The following is a 15,772-nucleotide window of genomic DNA, read 5'->3' as shown; positions in this document are numbered from 1 at the left end:
TTGATGGCACACTTTACCTTTATACAACATTATAGCACTATCTTGCAGCGATTAAATTCAAAACAAGGCAGTGGAAATATGAACAGCGCCCTGCTGTCAGCCTAGGGACTGCGGTGTCACGATGCAGGAAGTGTGGAAGCCCACTTCCGAGATACGTCCTGACCCTGTTGTAGGGTCTAGTCTGGAAAGTGTCTAGTTGAGGGTGAACGCAGAGGGAGCAGATCATGCAACCTTGTGCAGCCTGCCCTGATCTGCTGAATCTGGCATTGTGGGGAGAAACAAGGGAAGATAATGTTTCAGCCCACCTTTCCCATTGAGCCTGTCGAAGGACAAAACCTAAATACCCGAGAGTTGATCCAGTTGATGGGATTTGTGGATTCTCGTGTCCTCACAAAAGCCTCCTTGGTTCATCCCCTTGCAGGTCCTGCATTCTTCACCTCCCTTGACCACATCACAATGCAGTTTTTTGGGACCTCAGGACCCTCTGTTTGAGCCAGACCATAATACTCTGAAGAAGCTGGGTGCTTAGGCGGTTCCTCGGTGACCTCTTCTCTCGAGACAAATCCCTGTGAAGGTGGGGAAACTTCATAAGGAAAGGTGGGGATACAGCCAAAGGACCGTCCCTGTTGTGTGGACCCCGGGGCGAAAGTGGACGCTGGAATCGGAGGATGACCCAAATAACGCAGCCTCAGGTAGGTCTGCATGCTTGTCAGAGCTCTGTTGTAGTCCAGGCTTTTCGAAGCAGCTGCCTTGGGGTCCAGATCCTAGGCTTGTTTACGCAGAAGTAATTCCCACTGAGTTCCATGAAACTTCAAGGAGGACACATGCATAGGGGTTAACAGAAAGAAAGAAAGGACTGCTGCCTATAGGCGTCCACGAGAGGCATCAGCTTTAAAGGCGATTCATGCCTGGTTTTAAAATGCATCGAGACTTTTTAAATCCCTGACTTTTCTTGGAGGTTCTCTTATTCATTCACTTGTGGGAGGCGCTGTATGCATATAATTTCCGTTTAGTGCTTCAGGGAATAACACCCTAGTCCAGGCCACTGTTCTCTCTGACAAGGATGTTGTTGACTACAACTCCCATAATCCCCAAGCAAAAGCCTTTGCAGCTGGGGATTCTGAGAATTGTAGTCAACAGCATCTGGGAATCCCTGTCAGAGGGAGCACTGGTCCAGGCCCCCATATGTTGTTGGATTCCAGCTCCCATTATCCCCAGCCACAGTGGCCAAGGGCTGGCCATGATGGGAGCCCAAGGCTGAGAGCCCCTCCTGCCCTGGTATTCTGAAAGAGTTTGCTCTTTCAGTCCACAGCGATGAGGCTCAAACCCTGAAAGAGGCCCCTTTTTGAAGTGGCATTTCTCTTTGTTGAGCAGGGGGAGAGCAACTGGCCCTCTCCATCCCCAGCACAGCATCCCTCCAGAGGCTGTTGCTGGTGTCAACTTTATGTTTCTTTTTAGACCATGAGCCCTTTGGGGACCGGGAGCCATCTTTGTTTTTTTTAATTTCTATCTACGTAAACGGCATTGGGAACTTTTGTTGAAAAGCGGTATATGAATATTCGTCGCCTTCGTATTCATCGCATGACCCAGTTTCCCCAGATGCGGTAACCCTGTGCCTAAGGCTGCAGGTCGGAGCTCAGACAATCCCGCCCCTCCTGAGGAACATCTCATCATCTGCATACAGGAAACCAGATACCACATCGAGAGGTTCAAGCCTAAACGGCTTCCTGTCTTGCAGGTTTTTACATGCAGTGAATCGTCTCGAGCTCTTCGGCTGCCTTGGACCAGTGCTCTTGGCTGTTTTTCTGGTGGAGGCCACTTTGGCAAAACACCTTCCCTGTGAGAGCCATTTCCCATCGGGCCATCCTCTGCACTGGACTGTGCTTTTCTCAGTGCTGGGGGCCCCTGGAGAGAGGCAGAGCCCGAGGAGGAAAGGCCTGGGAAGAGCTACACTCTGGGCAGGCCTTCCAGGATGGGACAGAGGTTCAAGAGGGTTCTGTGTTCCTTAAGGATGCCTCCCCCCACACACACACACACAGCACCAGCACTGGGCAAAGGGAATGTGCAGAGTATTCAGCTTCGACCAAAGCTTCACACAGGCCCAATAAATCATTAGTAAGGGGAGCACACTTAGGGGGCTGCTGCTGGCTACTGCTACTGGCCCCAGGGCCTTACAATGAAGAACTTTGCCTTAGAGGGAATTAATGGCTCATTCAACCCTATGACCCGCACCTGCCTTCAGTGCAAAGTGGAACAGTCCAGACACAGATGATCTACGGAATTGAGAATGACGCCTCTCCCTCTGGACTTCTGTTTACGTAACACTTCCCCTGAGCAAGACCATCAAGCCTGGTACCTTGAGTAATGTCAGGTTTCATTTTAATCTCTAATGTTGGCTGTCTTAAAGTGGATGTGGTGGGGCGCTTGTGGACTGGAGTTAATACCTGTAAGATCTTATCCGGTCCTTTATTTTGACTGGTGGGCGGCCATGTGATTGTGTGCACTACTGCTGCACTTGCCGGTAACTGTGCAGATAACTAGAAAAGGCACTTCCGGTATGTGAAAGCAATGCTTTGAGGAAGTCCTGTGTCATAATAGTCTGGCAGAACACGGGCTTGGATTTTGGAAAAAAGCCTCTGAGCAATCTCCACGAGGGCAGGATTTTGCCAAGACGAGTGCATCATTTCCTAGCTTCAGGCACAATTGGCATGCATCGTCGTAACGGGCTGCACATTCACATGGGAGTAGATCCTACTACAGACATCGAGACGGGCTTGGAAGCCAACATGCTTAGGATTTCAGGGCACGGCAGTACGCCTAGCGCTTCCAAGTGTTCAAAACCCTTTGGGCTGGTTTGGATGATACCTTTCAAGCCCACACCATTAGAAAGGGATGTGTTGAGTGCGTGCATCTTCCTGGCACATCTTCTGTGGGTGTGCCAACTATGCCCCCTTAGCACATCTTGGGTGGCCATCCCAACATCCTCCTGGCATGTCCCTGAGTTTATTGCATGCGGGTGGCCTGTTCATCCGCTGCTTTGCGAGAACTTGGAGAACTTCAGGCAGCCATGAAGGAAGGACAGCGGGGGGTGGGTGGGTGTGAGTCCTTCCCGTTGAAGCTCACTCTGGTTGGCCACTAGAGGACACTATGTGGCAGTGGACAAGAACATGCTTGGGGACTCCCAATTACTTTTTATGGTGGAGATCATCGTCAGAATGGGAGAGCTGGTCTTGTGGTACCAAGCATGGACTGTCTCCTTTCTTAAGCAGGGTCTGCCCTGGTTTGCATTTGAATGGGAGACTACATGTGATGTGAGGACTGCAAGATATCCCGCTTAGGGGATGAGGCCACTCTAGGGAGAGCATCTGCCTGCTTGCATGTGGAAGGTTCCAAGTCCCCTCCCTGGCAGCATTTCCAAGGTAGGGCTGAGAAAGATTCCTGCCTGCAGCCTTGGAGAAGCCGCTGCCAGTCTGTGAAGACAATACTGAGCTAGATGGACCCATGGTCTGACTCAGTATCTGGCAGCTTCCTATGTTCCTTTGATTGTAATAATCCTCAGCACTTAAACAGTGCTTTTGATTGTTCAGAGAGCTTCAAGTATGTTATGGGAGTAATCCTTGCCACTGTCCTGAAGGTTAGGCCAGACTAGCACTCAAAATGCCATATAAATGCTCCTTGTTGTGATTACTGGGATTGTGGCAGTGCAAAAATGACATCCTGGCCTTGGAGAATAATGTGCTTGTGGTGCTTCAGAATGTCTTTTGCAGGCCTGGCACCAACAGCCGTGCTGTCGTCTTCCCCCAGTCCTCCAGTTCTGGAAACCTGGTTCCAGGTTCCCTCTCTGGCATCTCCAAGATAGGGCTGAGAGAGATTCCTGCCTGCAACCTTGGAGAGCCACTGCCAGTCAGTGTAGACAATACTGAGCTAGATGGAGCAAGATGGACTCTGTATGAGACAGCTTCGTGTGTCCCTATGTGGAGTATGGAGTTGTGGAGCGCTGCCAGTTTGGATACCCTGTGCTCCTATTAAAGGCTCCCCGTATCTGGCATGAGACTTTCAACCCCTCTCGTTTTCCCGTTTGCAAGGATTTCTGGTTTTTTCTCTGGCTCTCTTGGCCATGCGCCGGCTCCTGCAATTGGCCGGTGCTGGTGCAGATCTCCTCCACAGTTTCAGTCCTGCAAGGAGCCTCACTCTCAGGTGTGAGGAGCAACGACGGAGACCGAGACAGGTGCAAGTCTGTTTGCGTTTCCCAAGTGCTGTGCCTTGTGGGGTTGTGAGTTCCTGAGAATCTCAGTTTGCAAGGAAGGAAGATTCTTGAGAGAGCATGCTGTTTGGATGTCAGGACCCCCTCCAGAGGTTCCTTGATGATGGCCCCTCGGAAAGCTAGTTGTGTCCTTTCTGGAGCACTGTTGCTCAGACCGAGGAGTTGGGCCGGAATAGGCAGTCTTATCGGAGTGGGTGGAATCCTGTTGGGTCCTTGTGTCACCTGGAAATTTTTCACACCTGCCTTTTAGTTCGCATCTCCTCCAGAATGGAGGAGCACACTCCTCCAGAATTCACATATCGGCCAGATCTACCCCAAAGTCCCTGCAAGCTATCAGGGAGCACGTCACACACAATTTGGGTTTTTCACTGTGCATTAGAATGTAGTCTGATTTATATCTGGGGTAAAAATGTCCACTTTTTGCTTCAGTTGGGGGGGGGGCAACTTCGGACTCGCAGTAAAGCCTTGCAGTAAAACCTGCTGTGAGCTCCTGCCCCTTGATGAGCTGGTAGCTGCAATACTAACGTTTGTCCACTTGAAGTGGTGGTGCTGTAGTGCAGCCCAGAGCAGGCCAGGCAGCTTTCTTCTCCACCAAGCCGCCACAGTGTCAAAGAGTTCGGCACCTGGGCTCCCCTTCAAGAGTCCCTGGTTCAAGACGCCTGGCACCTTGCAGTGAAAGGCCACCAAATAGCCCTCTTGATACTGCTGCCGCCTGAGAAATGGATGTTGTGTTGGTATGTATGTGCCGACACATTTAGTTGTCCTCAGTTTTTCCGGTAACAAGGATTTCCAGATGTTGCTGACTACAGCTCCCATCATCTGCAGCTGCAGTGGCCTCTGGCTGGGGATGATGGAAGTTGTAGTCAATAACACCTGGGAATCTCTGTTACAGGTAACAGTGGTCAGCACTTGGATTTTTTTTTTTAAATGATCCGACAGATTGCTCAGGGTCATCACTGTATTGAGGTCAGGCAGTAATTTGCCCCCCAAGTAAGATTAGCTAGTGATTTTTTGCAGGGGGAGGAATTGCTTGTTTGTTTGTGGGCCTTCTTCTGTTCCCATGTAACGTGTGGCTCACTTGATTGAGGTCTGCACAAAGGGGCAAAGCAAGCATAAAGCCACTGCTCTTGCAGAGGTGGGGCCCAAAGGGATGTTTTCCTTTGTTGCTTAACATTGGGCAAAATAAATTCTGAGCAGGGAGGATTGTGTCCCTTCCTCTTAAGCAGAGCTGCACAGTTTTGGTCCTCTGGCTGTTGCTGAACTACAACATCATCTCCAGCCACAGTAGTCAATAGGGATGATGGGAGTTGTAGTCCAAAAGCAGCTGGAGGTAGGAGGTGCAGCTGCCTTGGGTTCTGCTGGCTCTCTCTCTCATCCCACCCTGCCCCAGTGTTAGCGAGAGTCGTGCTGCCTGCAGGCTGGTCATTCAACAGGTAGAAGTGTGCAGGCTGGTAAAGCATGGGATGGGATGGGGGGAGAGGGGAGCAGCCGGAAGCAGAAGCAGCCACCCTGGCTCATGAGGACTGGGTGAGTGGGAGTTGTGCAGCCTTGCCTTAAAGATCCCCCCACCCCTTCCTTGCAAGTGCTTTATTTATGTATTTAGTTATTTAAAATATGTATGCCCCGCCCCTCCAGTACACTACTGCTTGGTGCGGCTTACAGCATTAAAAACTTAGATACAACATAAAATCATTAAAGTTTTAAAAGACCAAGCTAAAACCACATTTAAAGTTCCAAATTAAAAGTTAAAAATGAAAAACAAAAAACTAAGAAACGTACCAGATATGGCAGTGGATAAAATAGTAAAAAGCCTCTCTAAAAAGATGTGTTTTCAATTGTATCTTAAACACACTGAGGGAGGGAGCATGATGAAGCTCTTCTGGGAATGCATTCCAAAGCCGAGGGGCCACAACCAAAAAGGCCCTGCCTCTCTATGCAGGGTCCGCTGTTTCACAGGACCTGAGCTACAGTAGCTGGCATGTGCTGCAGGGAGAAGGAAGGCAACACACCCAGTGCAGCAGCATCTGCCTGGCTGACGTGTGTGTGTGTGTGTGTGTGTGTGTGTGTGTGTGTGTTTGTATGTTTGTTTGTTTGTTTAACTTGTATACTGCCCAAACTTTCGTCTCTGGGCAGTTAACAATAACATAAAAACAATTAAAACAAATATAAAAAGTTAAAACAGTTTAGCAATTTAAAAACAGTATAAAATTAAAACTACACATTTAAAAGGCTGAAAAAGCTTGGGTGAAGAGATGGGTCTTCAGATGTTTTTTAAAAATAGTCAGGGATGGAGAGGATCGCATCTCAGCAGGGAGCACATTCCACAGTCTCGGGGCAGCAGTCGAGAAGGCCCGGCTCCGTGTGGCCACCAGATGAGTTGGCCCACACAGAGCGCATTACAGAAGTCCAGTCTGGAGGTGACTAACAGATGTACCACTGTTTTGAGGTCATTGATCTCGAGAAATGGACGCAGCTGGCGTATCAGCCAGAGCTGATAGAAAGCACCCCTGGCCACCGCCTCAACCTGAGAAACCAAGGAGAGGTGTGGATCCAGAAGTACTCCCAGACTCCCACCCCCCGCCAGCTGTGAAAGCAGAAAGGGAGAATGGGGTCCTCAATCCAGGAACGAGTCTTGGTTGTCCAGCTCCAGACTAAGCCGGCAACCCACCCCCCACGTATATCTGACGAAATCCTAGCTCTTTGCAGGCTGGGGATGCCAGAAGGCTTGTCGTATGGGCCATATGGAAGGGATTTGATGTGGGGAGGGGAAAATAAGCTTAAAAGCGGAGATTGGGGAAGGGCTGGCTGTTCACAGAACTGGAGGAGAGGCTTACAGGTGCCGGATTCCCGTTTCTGGAAGGCTCTCCTCTCTCTCTCTCTCTCTCTCTCTCTCTCTCTCTCTCTCTCTCTCTCTCTCTCTTTTAAGCTGTGCAACTCTAAGTTTAGAAATGTGCTTTTAAAAAAATGGGAGAAGCCAGGATTGCTGCAAGACGGACACTTGTGTGGTCATCCCGCATGTAATGGCACAAGTAGTTGCCTGCATAGAACCAAATTCTACACTTGAAGCAGTGCAGGATATGCAAAAACCAGGATGATGAATGAAAGGAGGCTCTGGCCACTGATGAACCAACCATGGGCGTAGCGTCCATTGAACAAGCAGGGACAAGTGTCTCTGGGCCCAGAGGTTCAGGCCTCCCCCAAGAAGACCTCCGTGCCACACCCCTGCCCTTACCCCGCCTCTGCTTCTTATCTGTGGGCGCTGTGGCTGGGTCAGGCCTCTCTCCCTCTCCCTCTCTTGCCGGCTGGCCAAACTGCGCACCTGCGCAGTTCAACAGTGCAAGTCACATGTCTATAACTTAACGGGCATGCAGCGTCCATAGTTGAACTGCGCAGGCGCATAATTCAGCTGGCAAGAGAGAGAGAGGCATGCCGGCTGGAGACCCCCGGCCCAGCCATAGTGCCCGCCGTCGTCACGGGGGCAAAGACAAGAAGCAGCGGCAGGGCAGGGGCGGCAGTGGGGGAAGATATTTGTTGCCCTGCTCCTTGCGTCTGACGTCAGATGCAGGGCGTGGCTTGTGTTGGGAGCACACACTCTGCACATGTGATAGTAGGAGCCCCCTGCAAAGCTTTTGTCCCTGGGCCCCCAGGGGTCTCGCTGTGCCCCTGGAACCAACGTTTTGTGGACATTGCCGTGGTTTTGTCAGCCTCTGTCGGGTCCCTTCTAGGAAGCTGTCCTGCTCTCTGAGATCATAGGAACAGAAGAAGCTGCCTTATACAGAGTCAGGCCATTGGTCCATCGAGCTCAGTCTTGTCTGCACTGACTGGTGGTGGCTCTCCGGGCCCTCCCTAGTGATGCTGACAGGCAGCCTGCATGCAAAGCAGATGCCCTTCCACTGAGCTCTGGCCCCATCCCCTGTTGGGGGGATACCTTCCAGTGCTCACACATGTAGTCTCCTATCCAAATGCAGACCAGAGGAGACCCTGCTTAGCAAAGGGGACCATGCATGCTTGCTGCCACAAGACCAGCTCTCCTCCCTTGAGACCGTTCTCCATTTCTGCCCTGGTGCAGGAGCTCCAGGCTGGTTCCAGCCAGGTGGTCACTTCCTTTGTGGGTTGGAGGTGACCAGACTTTCTGGGGAGCACTCCGGGTGGGCCAGAAGTAGGACATATTCTTACAGTTGAACTGCGGATAGAAACCGAATTGCCACCTTTATTTGGGGGGCAGAAATTCAATAGGTGCAGTGTTCCCCCCCCTCCACGGAGAGGTGAATATATGAAGTTGCCGTATGTTGAGTCAGACTCTTGGTTGATCTAGGTCACTGTTGCCCACTCTGAGTGGCAGCATTCAGGGTTTTAAACTGGATCTTTCTCAGACCTTCCTGGAGATGCTTCCGGGAATTGAACCTGGAACTTTCTGCGTGCAATGCAGGTGTGCTACCACTAAGCTACCGTGCTGGGTGGAAACACTTCCTGCTGAAATGCCATTCTTCAGCCATTCAATGCACAGAACCTTTGCAGGAGGGAAAGGTGCCAAGCTTACCTGGGCAAGCTCCCCGGGTGTTGCAGTCTCCCCATCTCCAGATGTTGATTTTGCTAGTGGGGCTTCCTCCCATCAGCTCTAGGGTCCATCCTGCACTTGATAAGGTCCAGCAACGGTCCCCCTCCAAGGAGCTTGCAGTCGGGTGTGACCCAGATCCAGGTGCAAAGAAACCCGGAGCCGACGATCCTGAGTGGAGGATCTTCCTGGTCGAGAGTGCCTCTGAATGGACAGAGGAATGTCCTGCCAGCATTCCCAAGTGCCTTCAGGGGGTGACTGTGCGCCTGGCGATGCTTTTTTGTTTTGTTGTTGTTCCTGCACTGACGTCTGAGCATGCTTGGAGGATGCCTCTCCAGGGAAACCCACAGGACCGGCACTGAGTGTGTCACTGAAACTGCCGCCACCCACTAGCTGCCTGCCTCCCTGCCTTGCTGTTGCTAATGAGTGAATGGTCACCTTCCTCCTTGCATGCCAGGATGGGTGAAGTCATTGTCATGTGACTGCCTGGCCAATTGGGAGAGAGGGAGGGAGGGAGGCTGGGAGAGAGAGAGAGAGGGAGAGACTGATTCCTGGCCAGATGTGTGTGACCGGCAAGCTGTCACCTGAGCCTTGAGACATCCCTCCGGAAGGGATGCAGGAGGTGAGTACCGATGAGGAACCTGGCATCCTATCCCTTGGTGGGATGCTGTCAGGCTCTAGCCTTGTTTGGACCTGTGATTTCAAGCCCTTCTCCTCCTCTGGGGCACGAAACTTTGCCTTTCACACCCTCTAGTGGGCCCCAAGCTGCTTTTGAACTTCCTATGAGATTGAAACTGACTCAGTACACACTCTGAAACCTCCCAGGACCACAACAGCGTGCATCGGAGAGGGGTCTGGGTCACTTGGGAGGGCTTTCCGAGAGAGAGGGAATGGGCTCGGTTCCCAGTTTGGAATTGGGTGCTTCTAGTTTTTATCTCTGGATTTATTTGTACCCGTTTGGTATGATTGGTATAATACTTTACACAGGAAGTTTGGGTTTGGATGGTAGAAACGGGGCTCACTACTTTGAAGAATCTGTTTCGTTTTCCTGCTGTCTGCAAATAGATTCAGTCTGTGGCTGTTTCACATGCATTGAATTTCCTGCACAGGTAGCGAATTAAATGCACCCTGTGTGACGAACGAGCACATGCATGTCTGTTGAGAGTGGGTGTGCATGGCAGCTCAGAGCACGAGTCTGAAAATCCTTGCCTTAAATCTTGTTCCCTTAAACTCATGAGGGCAGGGGTGGCCTGCCTGAAACTCTTCAGCTATTGCTGAACTACAACACCCATCATCTGCAACGGTGGTTGTTGAGGCTGAGGGTGATGGGAGTGCACAGTCTCTCTGCCTGTCTCTCGCCATCTCCAGTGTGGGGATGATAATACTACAATGCAAGTCTAGCTTACCAATGCAGGATTGGTAATAATAATAATAATTATTATTATTATAATTATTATTATTACATTTCTATCCCGCTCTTCCTCAAAGGAGCCCAGAACGGTGTACTACATACTTGAGTTTCTCTTTCACAACAGTCCTGTGAAGTAGGTTAGGCTGAGAGAGAAGTGACTGGCCCAGAGTCGCCCAGCTAGTTTCATGGCTGAAGGGGGATTTGAACTCAGGTCTCCCCGGTCCTAGTCCAGCACTCTAACCACTACACCACGCTGGCTCCTTTGAACATTTGGAAGTTTGCTTCACCAATGCTAACTCTGGTTACTTGGGAAGTTATTCATAGGTCTCTTCTCGGGCATTATGTGGTTATTGCTTCCACACAGAAAATTGCATGTACAATTTCCTGTGATGGGTGCTGACTTGGCATCAGTGTGTTAGTTCCCGATGGGCAGAGGGCTCCCTCAGAGTATAACCCCTGCTGACTGAGCAAAGTGGCACCTTTTTAAAGTAGCATTTCCCTTGGAACTGGATCCCACAGTTACTGCAGAGTCTACTGTGGAGGTGTCCAGCAACGACAACAAATAATTATATACCACTTTTCAGCAAAAGTTCCCAAAGCAGTTTACATAGAGAAATAAAAAGAAATAAAGATGGCTCCCTGTCCCCAAAGGGCTCACCGTCTAAAAAGAAACATAAGATAGACCACCAGCCACAGCCACTGGAGGGATGCTGTGCTGGGGCTGGATAGGGCCAGTTGCTCTCCTCCTGCTCAATAAAGAGAATCGCCACTTTAAAAAGGTGTCGCTTTGTGCAGTTAGCAGGGGACTCCTGCAACTCCTCTTATAAGATTAGATTGGATCACTTTCAGTTTGTGACTCCTGAGGATGTGGGAAAAACTCTTTGGAGTGTACGTCCCACCACCTGCTCTCTTGATCCTTGCCCACCTTGGCTTATTTCATCTGATAGTCATATTATCAGAGAGGGTCTGGTAAATATTATAAATGTTTCTCTGAGGGAGGGCAGGATGCCTCCTTGTCTTAAGAAGGAGATTATTAGACCTTATTTGAAGAAACCAGCATTGGATCAATCGGAGTTAGCCAATTACAGACCTGTTTCCGATCTTCTGTGGTTGGACAAGGTGATTGAGCAGGTGGTAGACTCTCAGCTCCAGGCAGTTTTGGATGGTACAGATTATATAGACCCGCTTCAAACTGGCTTTCGAGTGAGCTATGGGGTTGAGATGGTCGGCCTGCTGGATGAGCTCCAATTGTGTATTGACAGAGGGAGTATGACTCTGCTGATCCTTTTAGATCCCTTGGCAGCTTTCGATACCATCGACCATGATATCCTTCTGAACTGCCTGAGGGAGGTGGGATTGGGTGGCACTGTTTTACAGTGGTTCTGTCCCTACCTCTCTGGTAGGTTCCAGATGGTGTTGCTTGGAGACTGCTGTTCTGCAAAGAGAGAGATGAAGTGTGAAGTTTTACAAGGCTCAATACTGTCTCCAGTGCTCTTTAACATCTATGTGAAACTATTGGGAGAGATCATTAGCAGGGTGTTATCAATTGGGTGTTATCACCCAAATCTGTTTTCTGCGTCAGGAAATGGCACAACTTCCCTAAATGTCTGCCTGAAGATGTTAATGGGCTGGATGAGGGGAAACAAACTGAAGTTGAATCCAAATAAGATGTGTTGGGGGTTGGGACCCAAGAGATGGTTTAGATCTGCCTGCTCTGGATGAGGTTACATTCCCCATGAAAAATCAGGTGCATCGCTTGAGAGTGCTCCTGGCTCCAAAACTCTATCTGATTTCTCAGGTTAATTGTTTCTATGCTATGGAATTGTGTTGACTTTTAAAATTGTTTTTACTCTGTTTTCTATTTGTATTTGTTTTTGTTTTTGTTTTAAATGTGTACACCACCTAGAGATACACATATCAGATTAACATAAGAACAGCCCTGCTGGATCAGGCCCAAGGAGGCCCATCTTGTCCTGTTTCACACAGTGGCCCACCAGATGCCACTGGAAGCCTAAAGGCAGGAGTAGAGGGCATGCCTTCTCTCCTGCTGTTGCTCCCCTGCAACTGGTATTCAGAGGCATCCTGAGGCTGGAGGTAGCCTGTAGCCCTCAGACTAGATGGTATATAAATATGATTAATTAATAAATAGATATTTAGCAGGGAGAGAGCAACTGACCCTATCTGACCCCAGCACAGCCTCCCTCCAGTGACTGTTGTAGGCCCATTCACACCATATGTTTAACACTCGTACAGTGTACATAGGTACAGTCATTATATGTTATGTTGGACGCAGATACAGCAGTATACTTCCTATCTGTACCATGCATTTGAAGGGCCTGTATCCAGGCTCACTTTTAAAATGAACACAGGTACAGTCATTCACGCAAACACATGTACGAATGTACAGAAATCTGTACACTTGTACAGCATAAGGTCTGAATCGGTCTTGTGAGTCCTTTGGGGACAAGAAGCCACCTGCTGCTGCTGCCGCCTCCTTTTCTTTTATGTAAACTACTTTGAGAACACTTGTTGAAAAGCGGTGTATAAATATGCGTTGTCATGTATGCCATCTGTGACATTATACACATGGGATCCGCTTCATGTTTCTTTCATGGCATTAATTTCATGTAGGAACACCTAAAGATGTGCTATCGTCCATGTGCTATTTTTGTCCTAGAACACCAAGGCACAACCTCTCCCACACTAGAAGACAGTATTGGTGGTACACATATGAACACACACCATGCAGGTCAGTGTGGCAGCGTGCCATGACGTTCGATTCTCACAGAAGTACCAAGACGAGTTTTCTTCAGAACTTGTGTGACACCCACATGTAGACTGTTGTCATGAGTTCACACACACACACACACACACACACACACACACACACCCCACACACTTCAACAGTGTGTCAAAATACTTGCATGTGTGTTCATGGCACATCAGCTTACAAGCAATTTCCTATACAGAAGATAAAAGAACAGCCCTGCTAGATCAGGCACGAGGCCCTTCTAGTCCAGCATCCTGTTTCCCACAGTGGCCCACCAGATGCCTCTGGGGAGCCCAGAGGCAAGAGGTATTGCATGCCCCCTCTCCTACTGTTGTTCCCCTCCAAATGGCATTGAGAGGCATCGTGCCTCTGAGGCTGCAGGTGGCCTAGTAGCCATTGATAGACCTGTCCTCCATAAATTAGTCCAAGCCCCTTTTAAAGCCATCCAAGCTAGTGGCCATCACCACATTCTGTGGCAGAGAATTCCATAGATTAATTGTGCCCTGTGTGAAAGAGTCCTACATTTCCTGGCCTTCAGTTTCATGGGATAACCGCTGGTTCTAGTGTTGTGAGAGAATTTATCTCTGTCCACACTCTCTACTCGGTGCATAATTTGTCCTCTGACAAAAGGCAGAGGACAAAAAACCAAACAAAAAAAGTTTTTGTTTTGTTTTTTTAAATTGCTATCACAAATTTATTCCACTCTTCCTTCAAAGAGTTCAGGGCAGGTTCTTCCATAGCCTCTGGTTATGTTCACAACAATCCTGTGAAGTAAGTTAGTTGGGCTCAGGGTATGTGTGTGGCCAAGGCCACCCGACACACAGCCCAGCCGAGTGAGGACTTGAACGGGGATCTCCCCAGTTCAATGCCACCACTCCACACTGGATCTCTAACTAGATACTTTTCCCCCTGCTCTTTGCCTTTGACAGCCGGTGACCTGGAGCATAAGCCAGGGAAACTCAGGGCTATGATGTCAGGTCACTGGTTAAGCTGGGCTAGACATGAAGGGGGAGAGAACTCGACCTGGGGCTCCCGGCTTCAGGAGCAGCTTTGTGTTTCTTATGGGGCAGAGGCAGCCAACCTTCGGTCTCCAGATGTTGTTGTACTAAAGGTAAAGTGTGCTGTCGAGTCGGTGTCGACTCCTGGTGACCACAGAGCCCTGTGGTTGTCTGTGGCAGAATACAGGAGGGGTTGACCATGGCCTCCTCCCGTGCAGTATGAGACGATGCCTTTCAGCATCTTCCTATATTGCTGCTGCCTGATATCGGTGTTTCCCATACCAGCAGGGATTCGAACCGGCAACCTCTGGCTTGATAATCAAGTCATTTCCCCGCTGCGCCATTAGGTCAAACTAAGCTTGGGAGCAGGCTTGGGAAGGTGTGGTTACTAACAGGAGATGAAGCGTTGGTGGTGATGTAGTATCTCTCCTGGGGATGCTCCTTTCAACAGTGCAGAGGGGTGAATTCATCTTGGCTCCTCTGCGTAGAGCAAAATGGCAAACGTGGGGCCATTAAAAAGGAAGGCAAGCAGGGCGGGAGTGCCAGGCTGTTGAGTCCCCTCGCCTTCCAGTTAGCACCTATGGGGAAGGGAGTCTGCTGCCGATCAGGCTGCTCTGCCCTACGAAGGGATGTTGGAGGAGGCTGAATGGAGGAGGGCAGAGATTGGCCATTGGTGGGATGGGAGGCCGCTCGGCCCCCTTGCACCTAGAGCCCCTTTGGCTCTGTGCCAGGGGTGGCGAAGCTATGACTCTTGAGCTGTTGGACTACAACTTCCGTCACCCCCATCTGCAGTTTATCATGGCCGCGTATGATGGGAGTTGTAGTCCGACAACAGCTGGAGAGCCATTGGTTGGCCGCCCCACTCCACGCCTTGTATGACATTTTCCCGCTCCTCAGTCAGGCCCAACTTCCTTTCCCACACAGCAGCCGTAATAACGGCCAACGTTCTATGAATGGTCCTTCCCCCCCTCAGCAATTCAAGGACATCCACAAATGTCTCTGAAGACCTCAGCCGGTGGGCACAAGTTGCTTGCTGCCTGCAGCCAAATTTTGGCCCTTTTAATGTATAAGATAGTGAGAACCACCAACTGAGTTGGGGTGGTAGAGGAAATATATTCCCTTTTTTCACTGTTCCTGAGACAACCGATTGTTACCCCCCACCCCCAATTCCTTCCCATTGGGCACTTTGCTGTGAACAGGATCGTGGTGGTTCCAGGGAGTTAGGGCGGAACTCGGGGTTCTCAGCCTTGGGTCCCCAGATTTAAAATCGGTGTAAAAATATGATAAATAAATAAAAAGCCTGAGTGAAGAGAGAGGTTTTCACCTGAGCGCTTTCCAAGTTAGATCCTCTAACGGGGTCACTGTGTATCTCGGAAGTGTGCTTCCACACTTCCTGCGTTGTGACACCGCGGTCCCTACGCTGACAGCAGGGTGTCATTCAGATTTCCAGTGCCTTGTTTTGAATTTAATCGCTGAGATTTAGAGCTAGGACATCGTGTATCCGGAGTAAGGAAGTTGCTGTTTTTTCGGGTTGTTAGTTCCCACAAGACTGCTGCCTTACGTCTCGCATGTGATTTGCCTGAATGGAAGCATTTTGCTGCTGTTGAGCAGCTATACTGGAAAGCTCCTTGGTGCCTAAAAGAACAAAATGTCACAACATCAGGTGAGCCTCACTGGGGAAGCTATTCCATAGATGGGGTGCCATCACCGAAAAGGCCCTTTCCCTAGTAGTCACCCGCCTTACCTCATTTGGGGCCTCTGATCTCTGAATTGG

At 49.9% G+C, this 15,772-nt stretch overlaps 1 protein-coding gene across 2 annotated transcripts in view; it reads left to right on the top strand.

Annotated features, from left to right (window-relative positions):
• TNK2 (tyrosine kinase non receptor 2) overlaps window positions 1-15,772 on the top strand; it is a 119,881-nt gene that overhangs the window by 17,940 nt on the left and 86,169 nt on the right. The window contains exon 2 of one of the 2 annotated variants that reach the window (XM_053307731.1): window positions 422-692. In XM_053307731.1, coding sequence (XP_053163706.1) covers window positions 669-692 — 24 coding nt within the window. In that variant the 5' untranslated portion in view covers window positions 422-668. Of the gene's footprint in view, window positions 1-421; window positions 693-9,421; window positions 9,442-15,772 lie in introns of those variants that run through there. The other variant, XM_053307732.1, reaches the window with a different exon arrangement.

The sequence above is a fragment of the Hemicordylus capensis genome, chromosome 3, assembly GCF_027244095.1.
Source record: "Hemicordylus capensis ecotype Gifberg chromosome 3, rHemCap1.1.pri, whole genome shotgun sequence".
In the NCBI taxonomy this organism is placed as follows: Eukaryota; Metazoa; Chordata; class Lepidosauria; order Squamata; family Cordylidae; genus Hemicordylus; species Hemicordylus capensis.
Note: the sequence above shows the minus strand (reverse complement) of the source record. Positions and strands in the feature narration are given on the sequence as shown.